At 59.2% G+C, this 18,581-nt stretch overlaps 1 protein-coding gene across 3 annotated transcripts in view; it reads left to right on the top strand.

Moving 5' to 3' along the window:
* The window catches only part of RAI1 (retinoic acid induced 1), a 74,486-nt gene extending 56,397 nt beyond the window's left edge, over window positions 1–18,089 (top strand). For all 3 annotated transcript variants that reach the window (XM_069029532.1, XM_069029533.1, XM_069029534.1), the window contains 4 exons: window positions 8,929–14,542; window positions 15,726–15,819; window positions 16,126–16,175; window positions 16,547–18,089. In XM_069029532.1, the coding sequence (XP_068885633.1) occupies window positions 8,945–14,542; window positions 15,726–15,819; window positions 16,126–16,175; window positions 16,547–16,561 (5,757 nt within the window). In that variant the 5' untranslated portion in view covers window positions 8,929–8,944 and the 3' untranslated portion in view covers window positions 16,562–18,089. The remainder of the gene's footprint in view (window positions 1–8,928; window positions 14,543–15,725; window positions 15,820–16,125; window positions 16,176–16,546) is intronic.
* The last annotated feature ends 492 nt before the right edge of the window (window positions 18,090–18,581 follow it).

Genomic DNA, 18,581 nt, shown 5'->3' with positions numbered 1-18,581 from the left:
TCACCGCTGGGGTTTGTTCATGTTTTGGTCTTTGTTTGCCTTCCCCACGTGCCATCATGGCTCTGTTCTGTGTTGTGTCCCTGGCCTGGAGGTCGAGCTGGGGTGTTTTAGGTTGGATTTGCCTGCATGGCAGCACTGTGAGCCTGGTTGGAGGTAGGGAGAGCCGTGGCTCTGCAACCCCATGGAATGCTGAGCCTGCTCTGCTGAGAGCCCCACCAGTGCACCGGCACCACGACCATGGCAAGGCTCACACCGGCACCCCAAGTACCCAAAAGCACCCGAATTCCCCCAGCATCACCCACCAGGCTATGCCTGGTGCCCCCATACCCTGGCACAGGAATCCCTGCCTTGCCGTCATCCTGGCTGGGCCACCTTCCTGCAAATCCTGTGGCTGCCCACTGGGATCTCGTGTCGTGCCATGCCGTGCTGTGCTGGCTGCAGGGCCAGGCAGCAGTGGCTGCTCTGCTGTCTCCCCAGGGACAGGCAGCAATTTTCCTGCTCTGAAGAAGCTTGTGAAGGTTTGAGTGAATCTGGGAAGCAAATCTAATTGGCAACCTGGTAATTCCTCGGGGGGACATGTACTTTGGTCATATCTAAGTACATTCCAGCCAGTGTTTAAGACATGCTGAATCCAAACTTGGACAGTCAAATACCAGCAGCTCTAAGCTCCTTATCTATTTCAGGCAGATTAACTCCTTAATCATCTCTTTTGGAAGTTCCCTGCCCCAAATTCCTCTCCCCTCCTCTTCCCCCTCCCCAGTTTTTCAGCAGGAACAAAAGGAACCGATTTTGCGGGGTGCCAAAGGTGGGGACGGCGCCTGCCGTGATTGACAGAGTCAATAACCGGGAGCCGGGAGAAGGCCTTTGGAAATCTGCTTCCCACTTCACCTGCCCCAGTATTTGTCTTCAGGATTTGAAGCTGGGGAATATATAATACCAAAATAATTTACCACACAGCATCAAACCTCGATTTATTATTTTCAGCCTTCTTTTCTTTTATATTTTTTGACTTGATTTATTTCTTTCAACCCCTTTTATTCTTATTTTTCCTTTTCCCCGAGGGATTTTTGCTCAGCATCCCCCTAGCAGGTGACCACTCCCCAGCCCCCAGCCCTGCTTGTGGCAGGGGGATGCTCATCCCCTCCCTGGCAGGCACAGGAGGCCGTGCTGAGCCATGGGGACACAGCCGGTGCTGGCCACTGTCACTCAGGGGAGTGTCAGAGCATTACGCTTCATTACCGAGCTGTCTGCTGCCGGCAGGGGATGGCTTAGGGCAGAGCCTGGCAGCAGCACAGCCGGGTTTGGCTCCGGTGGATGGACCTGTCTGTGGGCAGATGCTGAAACGTGGCATCTGTGGGGTGCCCGTATCTGAGGGGTTTGGCTGGGATGGCAGTGGGGAGCTGGTGGTTGCTGGATCATGAGATTGGCTGCCCAAAAAGTGAAGGCAGGAGTTGCCACAGGAAGGCAAAAGGGGGACAGGGTAATGCCCCCCGTAACCATGGATCCTGGCGAGGGGGTCTCAATGAGGCTGGGACTGGGGATGTCTCTGGGATCACCAGTGATAACTGAATAGCGCTCGTCTAAAACACAGGTGTAAATGTCCCCATGTACCCGACATGGTGGGGACACTGGGACAAAGCCCCATCTCCTCCCAGAGCTTGAGGTGGGGAGGAGGCATGGAATGGTGCCAGGGTCTGTCCTTTGCTGTTAGCAGCCATCCCACAGCAGCTGAGGCCTCCTGGTTTTTGATGTTGCAGCGTGAACTTGCCGGGAGTTTTCCCAGTAGAGAAGCTGGCTGTGACCAGGGATGAGCCAGAGCGGCTGGACCTAGTGGTACATTCAGAAGAGCTGGGAATGTCCTGGGGGTGATAGCCACCTGCCAGTCTTTGGGGTCTCCAGTTCTGTTGGGGATGGAGAGATGCACTGGGGAGGAGGTCCAGGATCCTAGGGCTGGGACATGAGCCTGCTCCATTCCCATGCTCCTGGGCTGGCACTTCCCAGCCTCAACACTGTGGACAACACAAACCCGGACCACCCTACAGTGGGGAAACTGAGGCACAGCTAGAGAGTGGTCCTGGTTTCAACCCAGTAGATTTTCCAGCTCCAAGCTGCTGGGTGAGTGCCAGGTCCTGCCATCAGGTTTGGTGTTGGTTTGCTGGGCTGAAGGGTCAGCAGGTGCCAGGGGACCATGAGCCATCCCTGTCACATTTCCCAGTGAGTGCAGCCTTATGCATCCGACCGCATCCATGAGCAATCATCACAAGATGCAGACCAGATCCAGGACTAGGATGAGGATCCATTCCCTCTCCCATACTTGGGAGAGCTTTTATTTGCTTTTATTTTTGTTGCAAGCAGCATGAACCCCTTGGGGCATCAGCATCCCGGAGGCAGGTGCCAAAGGCATGGCATCTGCTCCCCACCTTTCCTTGCAGGGATGGAGCTTCTGTCCTGCTTCAAGGGAAACTGAGGCAGGGGACAAACAGGATGCGGGAGGAGGGAGGGTCAATATTAGCGGTCACAGTAATGATTGGAATGGTTAATTATTATTGGAATTGAAGTGAGTCAGGCTGAGAGCAGGAGAGGAGGGAGGAAGGAAGGGAGGAAGGAAGAAGGATCCAAACCTGTCAGGCAGAAAATGAGTAAAGAAGAAAAACGTGAGCGTGTGGGGAACTGGCCAGGCTGTTGCTTTGCACCAGCACCGTGCTGCTCACTTGGGGTGAGGCTGGAGGGGTGGCTGAAGGTCACCATGGTGGTGACAACAACCCCACGGCCACAGCTGTGCCCATCGGTGCCCTGGCACCACGGTACTGACAGCTCCAGGCAGGTCTACACCAGGATTTGGGTTTGGAGACTGGAATTGCTCTGAATCCCTCCTAACCTCGGCTGTGTTTCCAGCCTCCTGCAGGGCTGGTTTTCCTCTCCCCTCAGAGCCCCAAGGTTGATGTCCAACTGCTGGCTGCAAGTGCGATCATGTGGAGCCTCACTCCATGGTACATCCGGCCATGAATTTTGCTCCGGAGTGGAATACAGTTCATCCCAGAGAGGGAATTTGCCCAGGAAGGCTCAGGCTGAGCATCTGTTTTGCTGTGAGCCTCCAGCCTTCCTCCCCCGCCCCCCATCTTTTTCCCTTTTTTTTTTTCCTCTTTTTTCTTTTTATACCTTTTTCTCTTTTTTCTTTTTCTCCTTTTTCTTTTTCTTTTTCTTTTTCTTTTTCTTTTTCTTTTTCTTTTTCTTTTTCTTTTTCTTTTTCTTTTTCTTTTTCTTTCTCTTTTTCTTTTTCTTTTTCTTTTTCTTTTTCTTTTTCTTTCTCTTTTCCTTTTCTTATTTTTCCTTTTTTTTCCCTCTCTCCCCTTTTTCTTCTTTTTCCCTTTTTTCTTCCTTTTATTCCCCTTTTTTTTTCCTTCCTTCCTTTCCAAATCCTTCCTTACCGACTGACATTTTCCACCACCAAGAAAAAAACACAGCAGCTTGCTCTGACTCCCAGAACCTCCCATCACTCTCCCCAGCCCAACCCTCTGCAAACCTCCCATCCCTGACATCAAGGACCCAACCCCCCCTTTCCAAAATAAAGGAGGAAAAACCAAGGGGAGAGAGGCTGGAGCTGGCGGCTGAGCCGGATTTCCATGTGAGGGGATGAGGTTGGGGCGGCCACGGGCTTCCCCTGGCAAGCGACAGAGGAACCGGGGCCAGCAGAAACGTTGAGTCATGAGTGCGGTTCGCAGGCGGTGGATTTTTTCCCAAGAAAAATTCCTCACTGGGGAGGAGCAGAGCTGGGAGGGGGGCAGCAGTGAAGGACTGTGGCCCCCAAATGGGACACTGATCTGGGGATGGGAATGCACCCCATTGCGATGGGAATTCCCTGGGCAGGTTCCACCCCCCGGGAGGGCGGTTTGGGCGGGAGGGGGGGGAACCTGCCCAGGGAATTCCCAAGCAGCTGGATGGGAGGAGCAGCGTGATCTGGGGGGGAGGGGGGTCTGCAGGAGATGGGGACCCCATTCTTCCTCCTCCTCCTTACCCACATCCGCCCACCCCCACGCAATGGGCGGCGCAGCCCCAGCTCCATTTATCATCATCTGCGGGCAAGTGAAGTGTGCAGGGAACAGCTGCTCCGGTCGGCTGAGCGCCGAAATGGGGCGGGACGCGGGGCTGGGGGGGCGCGGGGGGCTGCGGGCTGCCCTGGGGTACCATAACCCCCCAGTCGCTGCACTGGGAAGGAGCACCAGCGTGGTGGGAGATGGTGATGGTGATGGGAGGGATTGGGGAGGTGTATTAAAGGGGTTCACTGGAGGGAGAGCACATTATTGGGGTGCATTGGGGCAAGGGTGCACTAATGAGAGTGCATTGAAGGGGTGCACTGGAGAGAGGGTGTATTAAAGGGGTTCACTGGGGAGGGGGACCATTATTGAGGTGCATTAAAGGGGTTTATTGGGGGACAGTGCAGTAAGGGGGAGTGCATTGGCAGCGGGTGTCCATGGGGTTCAGGGACAGACAAACAGCAGCAGCTCCACAACTGTGCGGAGGGTTTGCCCCTACCCCGCACGAGCCCCACGGGTCCCTCTGCACTGCTGAGGGGGGTCTGCCTGTATTCCATCCCCCCAGTGGCTCTCATTCCCAGCTCCTGAGGCAGGATGCCCTTTCCTGGTCTGTCCCACACACCCCAGCTCCCCCCCGCAGCCTCCCCTTTTCTCTCCTCCCTTAATAATCAAATTCTCCGGAGCACTTTGCGGTGTGGCAGCCAGCCAGAAAGGGTTTCTTTAAACTCCACCAGCTCACAATTAAACAAATCCGGGGCTGACGCTACTCGATAGGCGCTTATTCCCCTCCCTGAGAGCTGCCGGGGGATCCAGGGGGGTCCAGTGCCTTCATTCCCAGCTCCGATACCACCTCACCATATGGGGCTGCACATCTGACTGGGGGACGAGGGGACGGGGTTTGCGCCAGGGGTTTGGGGTGGGGAACGGGGTGTCCGCTGTGCCAGCGCTGCTCTGATGGCAGAGCATCCCCCTGTGAGAGCGTGCTGCTATTTTTAGTCGCTGAGTCCTCATTGATGGCGCAGCATCGAAGGCAAGGGAGCAGCCGGAGGAGCAGCAGGGCTGGATCAGGCCCCGTGGGATGAGCAGCAGCTGGGAAGCAGGGCCAGCGTGCAGGGAAACGGGGAATACCCTTTGCCCCCTGGGGCTGAGGCGTTGTGGGTTTTGGGTGCTTACCGAGGGTCCCTGCCATGGGAAGTCCTGGGCTGCCTTCAGAGGGCTCCGGATCTGGCCATGCCATGTCCCTGCCAGGCAAGAAGAAGGGGGAGGAAAGGGGAGAAGGCAGGGAAGGAAAGAAGGAGGAGTGGGGGGAGGAAAATAACACGGAATCCAGCCACGCAGCACAAATCCTCCTGGGCAGCAGGCGGGCTGCGGGCCACTGTGCGAGCGGGCGGCTGTGCTGGCCTGGCAGTGCCGCGTGGTGCCCCAGCTCGCTCCCGGCACCAGCCCCGTGCCATGCATCAGCCCCCTGCACCATGGCAGCCCCCTGCACCTGCAGCATGACCTCGTGCACCATCATGGCCCCAGGTCATGCCCTGGTGCTGGGAGGTGCATCAGGTCCTTCTGTGTGCCCCATGAGTGACACAGGGGCTGTGCTGGGTTGCCCACGCTCCCTTGGGACCAAGAGGATGGGATGCTCTGTGGTGGCTATAGCCAGCAGTGAGCACTGCTCCTTGTGTTCCGGGGACAGGGTTGCGCCCGTGCTGGTCACCATGGTGGCCCCAAGTCCTTGCCTTCTCCCTTCCCAGGGACCCACACCATGAGCCCTGGCCACAGCACAGCTTGGCCGAGGGCAAGTGTCCAGCCACAGCCATGCACTGACAGCCCTGTACAGATTCCCATCTCAGAGGCAGTGGCTGGAAACTTCTTCAGGGTCAGGAGAGCATGTCCAGCAGGGACGTGGCAGGGACAGTGAGTATGTAGGGCCCCTGGGACCAGCCACAGCCACCTCCCTCTCCGGGGGAAGGCCATAACCTCCCTGCTGTTGACAGCTTGATTTGATGCCATTAAAGCGTTTGCTCGGAAACAGCCTACATCAGGCACAACATCTGGCACAGCCCTTCCCCAGCAAAGCTGTGGCGGATCCGAGGGCAGAACCGGCCTCTGGCTCTGCCAATGGGTCCGGGTGCTGCTGGTGATGAGTGTGTCCCCTGCCAGGGACAGCCTGGTGCCCAGGTGGCCCACAGGGACATGGGACCTCTGCCTCATGGGATTTCAGCTGGAACATGTTCCCTCTGTGCATCCCCACCTCTGTGTGCCAGTGACTGATCCGTCCCCTTGCACCATGCGCTTTTGCTCATCCTGACATTGTCCCAGCTGTTTGTAAAATTAACAATAATTAATTAATAACAATAATTAATTAATCATGATAATTAATAATAAAGGAGAAAGGGGAGAAAAGCTCCCCCTAAAGCTTCAGCCCAGGGTCTTCTCAAGCCGATTTCATTTTTCAAACCCACTCCCACACAGCATGTGGGGCCCTTTGCTCCCATTAATTCTCCTACCACTGCCCAGGGCTGCCCCACAGCCTGGCTTTGATTTTCCTGCCTTTGTTCCAGCAGCACTGGCACAGGGCTGGCACAGGATGCCATGCTGTGGTAGGCAGCTTTTGTGCCAGCTTTCCAGATGTTTTTGACCATTTTTTCCCTGGAATTTAGGCTTTAGCTGCATCCAGTTGCCTGCAGAGCCTGCAAGACACAGCTGCAATATGTGGCAGTGACATCAAAAACATCCCAAAAGGGGATGGGGAAAAGGGAAAGATGAGGTGCTGGGCTAGTGTGGGTGGCACTGAGCCGGGCTCCAGTGGTGCCCGAGGACACTGTGTGATCGGTGCATTCCTGAGCAGCTGGTGTTTATGGAAATAGAACTAAATAAAGCCCCGTGTGTATGTTTGCAGACCCCTAAAAGGGGCTGAGGTGTTACTGGTGGGTGCTGCAAGGAAAAGGGACCGAGCTGGGACTCGTCAAACCAGCAGTGTGGTTTATGTGGCTGTGGCAGAACCTCCAGCAAAGGGACTGTCTGGAGCCTTGCAGTGTTTGGCATGTTGTGGTGGTGGCATGACAGTGGTGCAGTGACATGTGGGGACACAAGTGAATCCGTGTCCTGGCTCAAGGCTGCCTGGCACCACAGGAAAACGTGCCAGGAGCTGGGGTGGGCTCGGCACAGACAGCACCAGCACCCCACCCCTCCCCTCTTGTTACACTCATTGCCTTGATGGAGGCTGAGGGGACAGCACTGGTGCCACCGCTGTGTCACTGCCAAGGGAGCAGCACTGGGGATGTCCCTGAACAGCTACAGACCCTTGGGGCTGCCCTAACCCAGGCTGCCAAATCTCAATTCACGTTCAAAACAGGCTTGTGTCCACCCCAGTACCTTCAACCCACCGGTGCTGGGGACAGGCAGGATGCATCCTCCTCCCACCAAGCCCTTCATTAGCCCCCACAAGCCACTTGACTGCCTAAAGAGATCAAACCAGTGACCCAGGTGTGTCTCTGCTCCCAGAGCAAGCGGGGTGAGGAAATGGGGAGCTTTAATGACGATGGTGGTGAGGCACTCAGTAATGACGGCTGCTGGCGGGAGCAGACAGCTTCCAGATGGCATCGCACCGGGGCAGAGGGATCGCTGGGGCCGGGGGGGCTGCAGGAGGCAGCAGCCGGCAGAGACGGGCAGAGCCAGCAAGTTGAAATGACTTTTTTTGCAGCAGAGCCTGTGGTTCTGGCCCTCTGTGCTGCTGCTTCCAGTAATTAGCCCAATAATTAAAAAGAATGGCGGTAAGAGGGGTGTGCAGAGGCGCTCGCAGGATCCCGGCATCCCTGGGGAGGCGTGTGAGAAGGGCGGGAGTGATTTGCGGATGTGAGGGGTGGTGGATGTGTGAAACACAAAGCAGGGCTGGAGGACCCCGACACGGTGTGGGGGTCACTGCACCAGGTGGGGCAGGCAGGGAGGGGTGGGCAGCTCCAGCAGCAGGGGCAGGAGGGTGTCTGGGCCCACTGCAGGTAGGGAGGGAGCAACCAGATCCCAGCACCCTCCTGCTCGTGGGCACCGTGCTGCCATGCAAGGAGGTGGGATAGAGGGGAGTGCAGGATGCTGCAAGGTGGGGATGCAGTGCCAGGCAATGTGATGCAGGGTGACATGGCACGATGCAGAGCGATGCAAGGTGACATGGAGCCAGCTGCTGCCATCCAGGGCAGTGCAGTGCACAGGGATGGGATGCAGGACAATGGGATGGGATGCCATGCAGGGCAATGAGATGTAGAGCCATGCAAGCCAATGCAATGCAGGGCAGCACGATGCAGGGCGATGAAATGCAAGGTGATGTGGTGCAGGGTGATGTGAGGTGAGGCAGGAGGATGCAATGCAGGGCAATGCAATTCAGGGCGATGCAATGCAAGACAACCCAATGCAGGGAGCTGAAATGGAAAGTGATGTGATGCAGGATGATGCACAGCAATGTGATGCAGGGCGATGCAAACCAGGGTGATGAAATGCAAGGCAACATGAAGCAAGGGTAGCATGAGGCGATGCAATGCAGGGCAAATCAGGGCGATGCAATTCAGGGTGATGCAAGGCAACAAGATGCAAGGAGATGAAATGCAGGGCAATGTAATGCAAGGCAATATGATGCAAGGAGGTGAAACACAAGGTGAGGTGTTGGAGAGCAATGCAAAGCCATGCAGGCAATTCAATGCACCATGGGGTGATGCCAGACAATGTAGGGCAATGTGAGGTGATGCAGCATCACGTGCTGTATTCCAGGGCAGCTGTGGGGCGATGCCCAGCAGTTGAGGGGAGGGGAGGCGATGATGCCCCCATGGTGCAGGTGACGCTGGCCTTTTCGGTCCCCGGCCCACCATGGTGGCGACGCTTCATTTGAATTCTCGCCTCTCTCTCTTCGCAGATAACGAGCCCGCGCCATGCAGTCCTTTCGAGAAAGGTGTGGTTTCCATGGCAACCAGCAGAGCTACCAGCCGACTTCACAAGATACATCACGCCTGGAGAATTACAGGCATCAAAGTCAGGCAGGGCCGAACTGCGAGCGGCAGAGGCTGGTGGCGAAGGAGTACTACAGTCAGCAGCAGCTGCCATATGCGGGCTATGAGAACAGCGCCGTGGAGAAATACCACCGGGGAAACAAGCAATTAGCAGGGCAGCAGCTGCAGGGCAGGCCGGCCTTTTCCAATTACACCGTGCAGGAGAACAGCCCTTATCCGGCCCGGTATTCCGGGGACGAGAGCCTGCAGGCGTGGGGTGGCCAGCCACAGGCGCTGCCCGGTGGTGTGGCCAAGTATGAGGACAACCTGATGAAGAAGACGGCGGCATTGGCGGGTGGGCGGCCATACCATGAGCCAGCAGCCACCTCGCTGCCCTTCCGGACTCACTTCCAGCAGCAGCAGCCGCAGCAGCAGCAGCAGCAGCAGCAGCAGCCGCCCGCGCTCCCCTACCCCAAGCTGCAGCGGCAGAAACTGCCCAACGATGTCTCCTCACCCATGCCCTTCTCACAGAGCCCTCACTTCGGGCAGCACTCCCAGTCCTTCCCTGCCTCCTCCACCTACTCCTCGGTGCCGGGGGGCAGCCAGCCGGCACACTCCTACAAGAGCTGCACGGCGCCCTCGGGGCAGCCGCCACTGGAGCGGCCCCTGGGCAGCGCTGCCAGCCTGGCCCCTGGCCCTCGTGTGCCCAACCTGCACGGCTACCAGCCCAACCGCATCGGCTATGAGCAGCCCCCGCAGCCACCGCCGCAGCCCCCACAGCCCCCACCGCCACCACAGCCCCCACAGCCACCACAGCCCCCGCAGCCCCCACAGCCCATGCAGGGGCGGCATCATGCCTCAGAGACCCTCCACTACCAAAACCTGGCCAAGTACCAACATTACAACCAGCCAGGCCAGACCTACTGCCCGGGCGATGCGCCGCCTGTGCGGACGCCGGAGCAGTACTACCAGACCTTCAGCCCCAGCGCCAGCCACTCGCCGGCTCGCTCCGTCGGCAGGTCCCCGTCCTACAGTTCCACTCCCTCCCCACTGATGCCCAACCTGGAGAACTTCCAATACAGCCAGCAGCCGCTGAGTGCTGGTGCCTTCCCAGCTGGCATTGCTGACCACAGCCATTTCATGCCGCTGCTGAACCCTTCTCCCACCGACGGGACGAGCCCCGACACTCAATCTGGAAACTGCAAAAACTTGCAGAAGGAGAAGCTGCCCGAAAACCTGCTGTCAGACCTGAGCCTGCAGAGCCTTACAGCACTCACCTCCCAGGTGGAGAACATCTCCAACACTGTCCAGCAGCTGCTGCTCTCCAAAGCAGCTGTGCCCCAGAAAAAGGGCATCAAGACCCCAGCAAGGACCCCCGAGCAGCTCAAAGGGCAGCACTGCAGTCCTGAGAGCAGCACCTACTCGGCAGAGCAGGTGGGGACCCCCCTGTCCGACCCACTGAGCACCCCCCAGTCTGTCCACGCTGAGACACAGGACACTGACTATCTCAGTGGGTCAGAGGACCAGCTGGAGAGAAGTTTCCTGTACTGCAACCAGAACCGCAGTCCTGCCCGCGTCAACAGCAACTCCAAGGCAAAGCCTGAGTCAGTGTCCACCTGCTCTGTGACCTCCCCAGACGACATGTCCACCAAATCAGATGACTCATTCCAGAGTATCCATGCCACGCTGCCCCTGGAGACCTTCACCAAGTATGTGACCAATGAACGGGACTGCCCCCGACTGCTCCTCAGCGCCCTGTCCCAGGAGGAGCTGGCTTCTGAGATCATTGTCCTGCAGGATGCCATCAGCGAGAAGGCGGACAAAGCCTGGGCCAACTTGCCCATGCTGAGCAAGGAGGCCACTAAGTCCCCCTTCCAGCTGGAGAATCACCGGCCCAGCCTGGACTCCATGGTGAAGGGTGCCTGGCCCAGCCAGGGTGACTCCAGCACGCTCACTGAGCCCCTCAAGCTGGACAAAGCTTCAGGGGCCAGCACGGGGAAGGACTTTAGTGAGGAGGTGTATGAGGGTCCCCAGGTGGAGTTCACAGCCACTGAAACCAAGGATGTGCTGAAGGACACTGCCCCACTGGCCTTCAACTCCAAGCCCAGCATCCCAGCAGCGACGTCAAGTGCGGGAGCCACCGGCTACAGCTGCTACTCAAACACCACTGCCAACTCGGTGGCGTCTGAGAATGCCATGGAGCATTTTGAGTGGCCGGAGGAGAGCCTGGGCGAGGCCTGCCTGCGATGGAAGGACCTCCAGGCCACTGACCTCCCCAAGGGCTTGTTCCCCAGCAAACTGGTGAGCTCCTGCAAGGAGAAAAAAAACGCCTGCGGCTTGGACCTGTGCGATGGAGAGCAACCAGCCAAGAGCGAGCCAGTCCAGGACTTTGGCCAGCAGGTGATGGAGGAGGAGGAGGAGACACTGACCTACGATGAAGCAACAAAGGCAGACAGCGAGAGGTGGCTGCAGGACACCCGGCACTGCTGCTCGGCCGGGGACTTCAGTGAGATCCCCATCATCTCCTCACCGGATCTGAAAGAGTCAGACCTGGAGGCAGAGGAGTACTCCTCGCTTTGTGAGCTGGCTGGCTCAGAGCAGAAGTCAGTGACATATGATGCTTCACCACCCAAGCCCCCAGAGATGCCGGCTGTGCTGTCCTCCAGCGAGGTGCCCGTGTCTGCTGAGGAGACTGTCAGCACAGTGGAGAAGGAGAGCTCAGCTCCCACTCCACGCCTCTCCGGCCAGTCCGTCATCCTGCTGGGCCCTGCTGTGGGCACGGAGACCAAGGTGAAGAGCTGGTTCAAATCCTCCCTGCCCCACATCCAGCCTGAGGAGGAGAATGGCGGAGGGGAGACGTCTCACCTGGAGGCAGCTGATGCTGAATCTGCCTCATCGGTCATGGTGAAGCAGCAACTCACACCCGAAAATGTGCTGGGGAAGATGGAGCCTGTCTCACGGGGCAAGAGCCTCCGCAACAAGAGGGTCCACTGCCGGCTGCCAGAGGGGGATGGCCCTGGCAGCACCATGCTGAGTCCATTCGATGAGCTGCCAGCAGCCAGCAGTGTGGCCGGCACCTGCCTGGGGCCAGACGGACAGACGGAGGTACCGAGCAAGAGCGCCCAGAGCCAAACGCCCCGGTTTCCAGCCGAGGGCCTGCCAGCACGCATGTGCACCCGCTCCTTCACCGCCCTGGCCGAGCCCCGCGCCCCCGCCCCACTGGAGGGACTGAAAGCCCCCGCACACCAGGAGAAGCTGGGGAAGAAGCCTGGCTGTGGCGTGAAGCAACGGGTGGCTTTCAAAACCAGGAAACGCAACAGCCGGCCGGCCCCCAGGGTTGTCCAAAACACCAGTGATGCTACCCTCCTGGTGCCTGGCTTGGTGGCAGCAGAGGAGGTGGCAGGGCCGACACCACTGGAGGGGGACGCGGTGGAAGCTGGGGAGAGGGACCAGCGGTCGATGATCCTGCGCTCCCGGACAAAGACACAGGAGGTTTTCTACACCAAGCGGCAGAGGGGCAAGCGGGCAGGTGATGTCCGGCTGAAGAACTGCAAGGCACCCAAAAAGCTCATATCCAACAACCACCTCCCACCTGCCTTCAAGCTGCCAGCACCGGGCAGCCCCCACAAGGAGGGCAAGGTGGGTGCCCGGATGAAGCTGCCCAAAGCGGGGCCGGGCATGGGGGGCAAGATGTCAGAGCGGCCCCTGCACTCACTGAAGAGGAAGTCCACCTTCATCTCCCCAATCCCCACCAAAAAGAGGAACCTGGTCCTGCGGAGCAACAGCGGTGGTGTGAAGGAGGAGAAGCCAGAGGGTCCCCCCAGCCTCTTCAAGAAGATGCCGGTGGCCAAAAAGGTGAAAGCCAAGCTGCCCCCCAAGAGCTCTGGTGAAGCCATCCCGAAGCCCCCCCTGCCAAAGGAGGCCCCTGATGTCTGCATCAAGATCACCTCCCGGGCAGCTTTCCAGGAGGCCACTAAGACCAAAGTGTTGCCTCCCCGCAAGGGCCGTGGCCTCAAGCTGGAGGCCATCGTCCAGAAGATCACCTCTCCCAACCTGAAGAAGTTCACCTGCAAACCAGCAGCCACAGCAGTGGCAGCCACAGTGGCTGCCTATGGCTCCTCCCTGAGCCCAGCTGGGGTGGAGCGGGAGCGGGTGGTGAAGCACAGTGGGGTGGCTGTGGCAGTGGGCGACGCGCGGCTGCCCAAGCTGGCGGCAGCACAGAAGGTGCCCACAATGCCGGTGGCTGAGCCGCTCTGCCGGAACCCCAATGGCCGAGCACCAAAGGGGAAGCCGGGTGGTGGGAAGAAGCTGTCCCATGATGGCTGCCAGGGGGAGGCCTGTGGGTCAACGCCGGGGACCCAGTCCAGCCCCAACGTGGTGGCCAAGAACCTGGGGCTCCTGCCCAAGAAGAGGAACCGCAAGGGCAAAGCGGCAGCGCTGGGCATGGCCAAGGCGCCCCTGAACCCTGCACTGCCACCACCGCTGCCCCGGGAGCGTGTGGCCGGCCCGGGCGGTGCGGAGGAGGCGCCTCGAGAGAAGAAACCAAAGACTGAGGAGAAGGAGGCGGGGGGCAGCGACGGCCCTGCTGAGGGACGTTCCGCCGCCGGGTCGGCGCGGGGCCCGAAGCCGCGGGCCAACCACTCCAACTACAACGGCTACTCCAAGCGGCAGCGGAAGCGTCTGGGCCACGGCAAGGCCAAGGCGGTGCCGGCGCGGTGCAAGAGCCGCGGGAAGCGGCGGCGGCAGCCCCAGCAGGCCCCGCTGCTGCACCCCGCCGAGCCCGAGATCCGGCTGAAATACATCTCCTGCAAGCGGCTGCGGGCGGACAGCCGGGCCCCGCCCTTCGCTCCCTACGTCCGCGTGGAGCGGCGCGGAGAGTTCACCACCACCTGCACCGTCGTGAACTCGCCCGGCGACGAGGCGCGGCTGCAGCGGGGACCGGCCGGGCCGGCGCCGCGGCCGCGGGCGGCTCTGCCCGCCTCCTCCACCATGCACATGGGGCCGGTGGTGTCGAAGGCGCTGAGCGCCGCGTGCCTGGTCTGCTGCCTCTGCCGCAACCCCGCCAACTACAAGGACCTGGGGGACCTCTGCGGGCCCTACTACCCCGAGGACTGCCTGCCCAAGAAGAAATCCCGGCTGAAGGAGAAGGCGCGGGCGGAGGGGCCGGGCGAGGACTCCACCGTGCCCGCCGCAGCCGAGCGGGCGCCCCGCGGGACTGAGGGCGGCTGCGGCGGGAAGGCGGCGCGGCCGGAGGGGGCCGCCGAGGCGGCCAAGCAGAGCGCGCTGCGCTCCAGCCCGCGGGGCATGTTCCGTCGGCTGCAGAGCTGCTACTGCTGTGACGAGAGGACAGAGGGCGAGGAGGCGGCCGAAAAGCCCCGGCGGCACGAATGTCACAAGGCCGAGTCCCCGCCGCAGGAGCCGGCGGGCGACACGCAGGAGCACTGGCTGCACGAGGCCTGTGCCGTATGGACCGCTGGGGTTTTCCTGGTGGCGGGGAAGCTCTATGGGCTGCAGGAGGCTGTCAAGGCGGCTGCAGACCTGGTAAGAGCTCGGCCGCACGCCCGGGGCCGCATCCCGAGGCGGCATCTCCCGCTGGCCTCCTTCAGCCATTCCTGTGTCTGCACCTCTGGTCGGGATGAAAATTAGGAGTTTTGCCCTGGGAGAGCAGGGCAGGTGCTCAGCACCGTGAGCCCCGCTGGGTCCCTATGAGATTTGTGCTGCTGCGTTGCTGATAGCACCCGAACTCTCTTTTTTAGGCACAGAAATAACTACGGTATTATGTTTTAGGAAGGCGACTGGGCCCCCCTGGGATTCTCACATCCCCTGGCCCAGTCCTGTGTTGCATGGGGTGGCTCAGAGCAGGACAGATGCTGCAGAGTGGGAGATGAAAATGGGCACAATGCGGCCTGATGCCACCGTGATGGGCAGCAGGGGAATGGAAGCTGGAGGGAGGGGATGACGCTGCCTGCTCCTCTCCCACAGTAATTGAAGCAAGGCCACATTGTGTGAGCAAGATAGGGAGGTTGCTGAAGGGGACAAGAAGTTGTGGCTGCCCCATTCCTGGAGGTGTTCAAGGCTGGATGGGACTTGGAGCAACCTGGTCTAATGGAAAGTGTCCCTGCCTGTGGGAGGGGGGTGGAATGAGATGAGCTTTTTTACGGTTCCTTCCACACCATTGTGGGATTCTGTGATGTGGATTTTTAGTGCTGGGGAGAGGGAGGGGACAGAGGCTGGGCAGGAGGTTTCCAGCAACTCCCCCAGTGCCAGGTTTGGGGGCTGGCTGTATTTCTAAGCCTGTGTGCCCATTTCATGGCTGTCTGGAGGCTGCTGCCCTCACCACAGAGCCAGGTACTCCCATCCCACCCTCACCCGCTGGGGATGGGGCAGGCTGGGCGCAACCCAGGTCATGTCCCTTCACCTCCTTCCCCATGGAGCACAGCTGTGGGCTCAGTGTTATCCAGGAGAGTGGTATGGCAGGTAGAAATCTCGTGCATGGCTGCAGACAGCCAATTGACAGGAATGGTGTTATTCACAGTGCGCTGGCACGGGAGGAAGCATGTTGCCTGGGAAAGGCAAGGAGGGGCTGGAGAGAATCGGGGACACCCGCGTTGCCCTTGCTGCTGGGGCTGTTGTGGTTCTCTTCTTCTGCACTGGGCTCTGACGGGGTCTCTCTGTCTCTCCACATCTCTCCTTCCCTGCTCCGAATTCCCGGGTGCGTGTACAGAAGTGCTCGAGCTGCCAGCAAGCAGGAGCCACCGTGGGCTGCTGCCAGAAGGGGTGTCCCCACACCTACCACTACGCATGTGCCGTCGACACAGGTGAGCTCGGCCACGGGGATGGGGCGCGAGGTCCTGGGCACTCCCTGAGCCAGCTGAACATGGGGCCTGTTGCTCCAAGGTGAGGGGTGGGCTCGTGGCTCACTGGATTGCCAGGATGGTGATGCCCACTGTGCTGGCAGCACTGGCAGGTGTCACAAGCTTGTCTGGCCTCAGCTGAGCCCTTCACACAAACGCTGTGGCTGCTGGGTGGCCATGGACCAGGGGGACACTGCATTCCCCCTACTCAGGGACAGCTGCTTTGCAGTGCAGGATGTCCCCTGACACATCCTTGTCCCCTCCTCACAGGTTGCTTATTAACCGAGGAGAGCTTCTCTCTGAGATGTCCCAAACATAAGGTAAGCCCAGAGCCCCCTGTGCACCCTGCAATGCTCTTCAGCTCCCTGTGGCATGAGGACCTGCCTTCAGACCCCAGATTCCTGGGGACACCCATACTGGATGCTCAGCTCTGTGTGGGCATCACATCCATGAGGGTATCAGGGGGACTGCATGCTGAGTCTGGGACTCCCCAGATGGGTCTGAAGGGTCTTATCCCCTTCCCTCAGCACAGATGAGGTGGTGAATGATGGTTGAACTCCTTCTCAAAGCGCTGTGTCCCGGGTGGATGCCCGGTATTGGTGGGGCGGGGGCCGATGGGGACAACAGAGGGCCACCCCCCCCCCCCGCCTCCAACGGGATTCCCGGGCTGACACCTCCGTTCTCCCCGCAGAGGCAGCCGGTGTAGCGCCCGCGGGCACCCGCCCCGCCGCCAGCGAGGGACCGGCAGAGGAGGCAGCGCCCGGAGCGGAGCGGGGCCGGGCCGTACCGGGGACCCGCCGCTGCCCGTGAGCGCCCCGGGACCCCCCGGGCCCGCTCCGGGGGGGCGGAGCCAGCGCCGGGCTTTCCTTCCCGCCGGGTCCCGGTAAAACCCGGTCTGGATACGCGGGGGACGGATCGGGATCCCCCACCCGCGATGGCTGCACAGGGGGGCGGGGGGGTGTCCGTGTACAAGGGGGGGTCCCGGCGATGTTGTCTTACTCTGGGGCCGCCGGACCCTCCGTGGGTCCCGGCTCTCAATATCACACTGATCTGATCTGAGATGTTGCCTTCAGCAAACCTCATGGTGTCTGTATATAGTTCAGCGGAGAAAAGGATTAAAAAAAAAGACAAAAAAAAAGACCGAAAAAAAAGGAGAAAAAAGAGAAAAATGAGAAAAAAAAAAAAAAAAGGCAAACAACGGCCTGCTGTTTGAAACATCACTCTGCTTTTTCTGTTTTGTTCTTCCATCTCCTGTTTGCCCCCATCCACACCCAGGGTGCTGGGGGGGCTAAGGTTGCTTGGCCAGGCTGGTGGGCACCCACTGAGCTGCCCCAGCCCCACTCCCATACCCCACACCCTGACTCATTGCACCACCACCCTCCCACTCCATGCGGCGCTGGCACTGCTGGGCTGGGGACACCTGGTCCTGCTGTCCAGGACCCCTCAAAACCCACCCTCCTGCCTCTGCTTGGCTTCACCAGCACCTGCTCTGTGGCTCGTCTTGTGGGGGCTTTGCTCCCCGTGCTTCTGCTGAACCCCACAATTCTCCATGCTGAACTGGAGGAGGAGGAGGAGAAGGAGGCATTTGCTTCCTCTTTCCACATGGGCCTGGCTCACCCCTCACTGCCCTGGGTTTGCTCAGCTCCCTCGGCTTTCGCTTCCTGGCCACCTCAGTGGAGCTGGGGGGGCTGCGCAACACTTCAGTAACCCCTGCCCGTGTCCCCAGGCTCCACAGCCCATATTTGTGTCATCCACACCCTGACACAGGTGGCAACCAACCCAGGGTGAACCAACCCCAAATCTCATCTTAAAAATAGCCACTGGCTGCCGCCCACCTGTGCAGCATCCTGCAAAGGGGGGGGCACACTGCTGGTCCCATCCGTGTACCCCGCAGAGCCAGCGCCCCATGTCCCCACCACCTCTTGTGTCCCCTCCATCCCACCCACCCCAAGGTTTGCTGACCACACAATGTCTGTTATTTCAGCAGCTGCCTCGGACACAGGAGCGAAAAACACAAAAGAGGTGAGAAAAACAAAAAAAAAAAAAAAAGGGAGAAATAATAATAAAAATAATTAATTTAAAGAAGAAGAAGAAAAAAAATCCCTGTGTCCTTGGCAGCATTGCCTGAAATCTGGCTATTTTTAGTGACATCTTGTACATATGACTGTAAAATGGTAAACCGTGTGTATTATATATTGCCTCATTATATAGTGTATATATATGTATACATATACATATATATAATATATATGAAGACTGTAAATGTTAAGACTAGTGTTCTTATTAGTATATTGCTTCACACTGAAGATTGTGTGTAACAAGCTGTTTCTAAAAGATGTTTATTTTCCTTAAGAGTAAAAAAACAGGTCATTGCATTCAGAGCGTCAATAAAGATACAACGATTGTTTTGGAAGTATGTGGCGCCCTGCTCGTGGCCTCTCTTTATCCTTGGGGGGCTGCTGGGGTCCCCCCTGGGCTGTGACAGCCCCTGGCTGGTCCTTTGTCCCCACAGGTCTTGCTGGAGGGGAGGGGGTATGGGAACAGGGAGACAGCACTCGCTGGGACATCATGGGGTGAAGAGGGGGTGTATGGGGTCCCTCAGCACCCAGTGTCCCCATCCCTGCCACCTTTGTCCCCCCCCCTCCCGTGTAGCCCTGTGGGGACAAGGCATCCACAGCTGTGGGGGGTCCCTTGCCCCCCACTTTTGGTGTCAGTCCACCTCCAAT

Source organism: Aphelocoma coerulescens, chromosome 14 (genome assembly GCF_041296385.1).
Source record: "Aphelocoma coerulescens isolate FSJ_1873_10779 chromosome 14, UR_Acoe_1.0, whole genome shotgun sequence".
NCBI lineage: Eukaryota > Metazoa > Chordata > Aves > Passeriformes > Corvidae > Aphelocoma > Aphelocoma coerulescens.
This window is presented reverse-complemented; position numbering and strand designations above follow the sequence as displayed.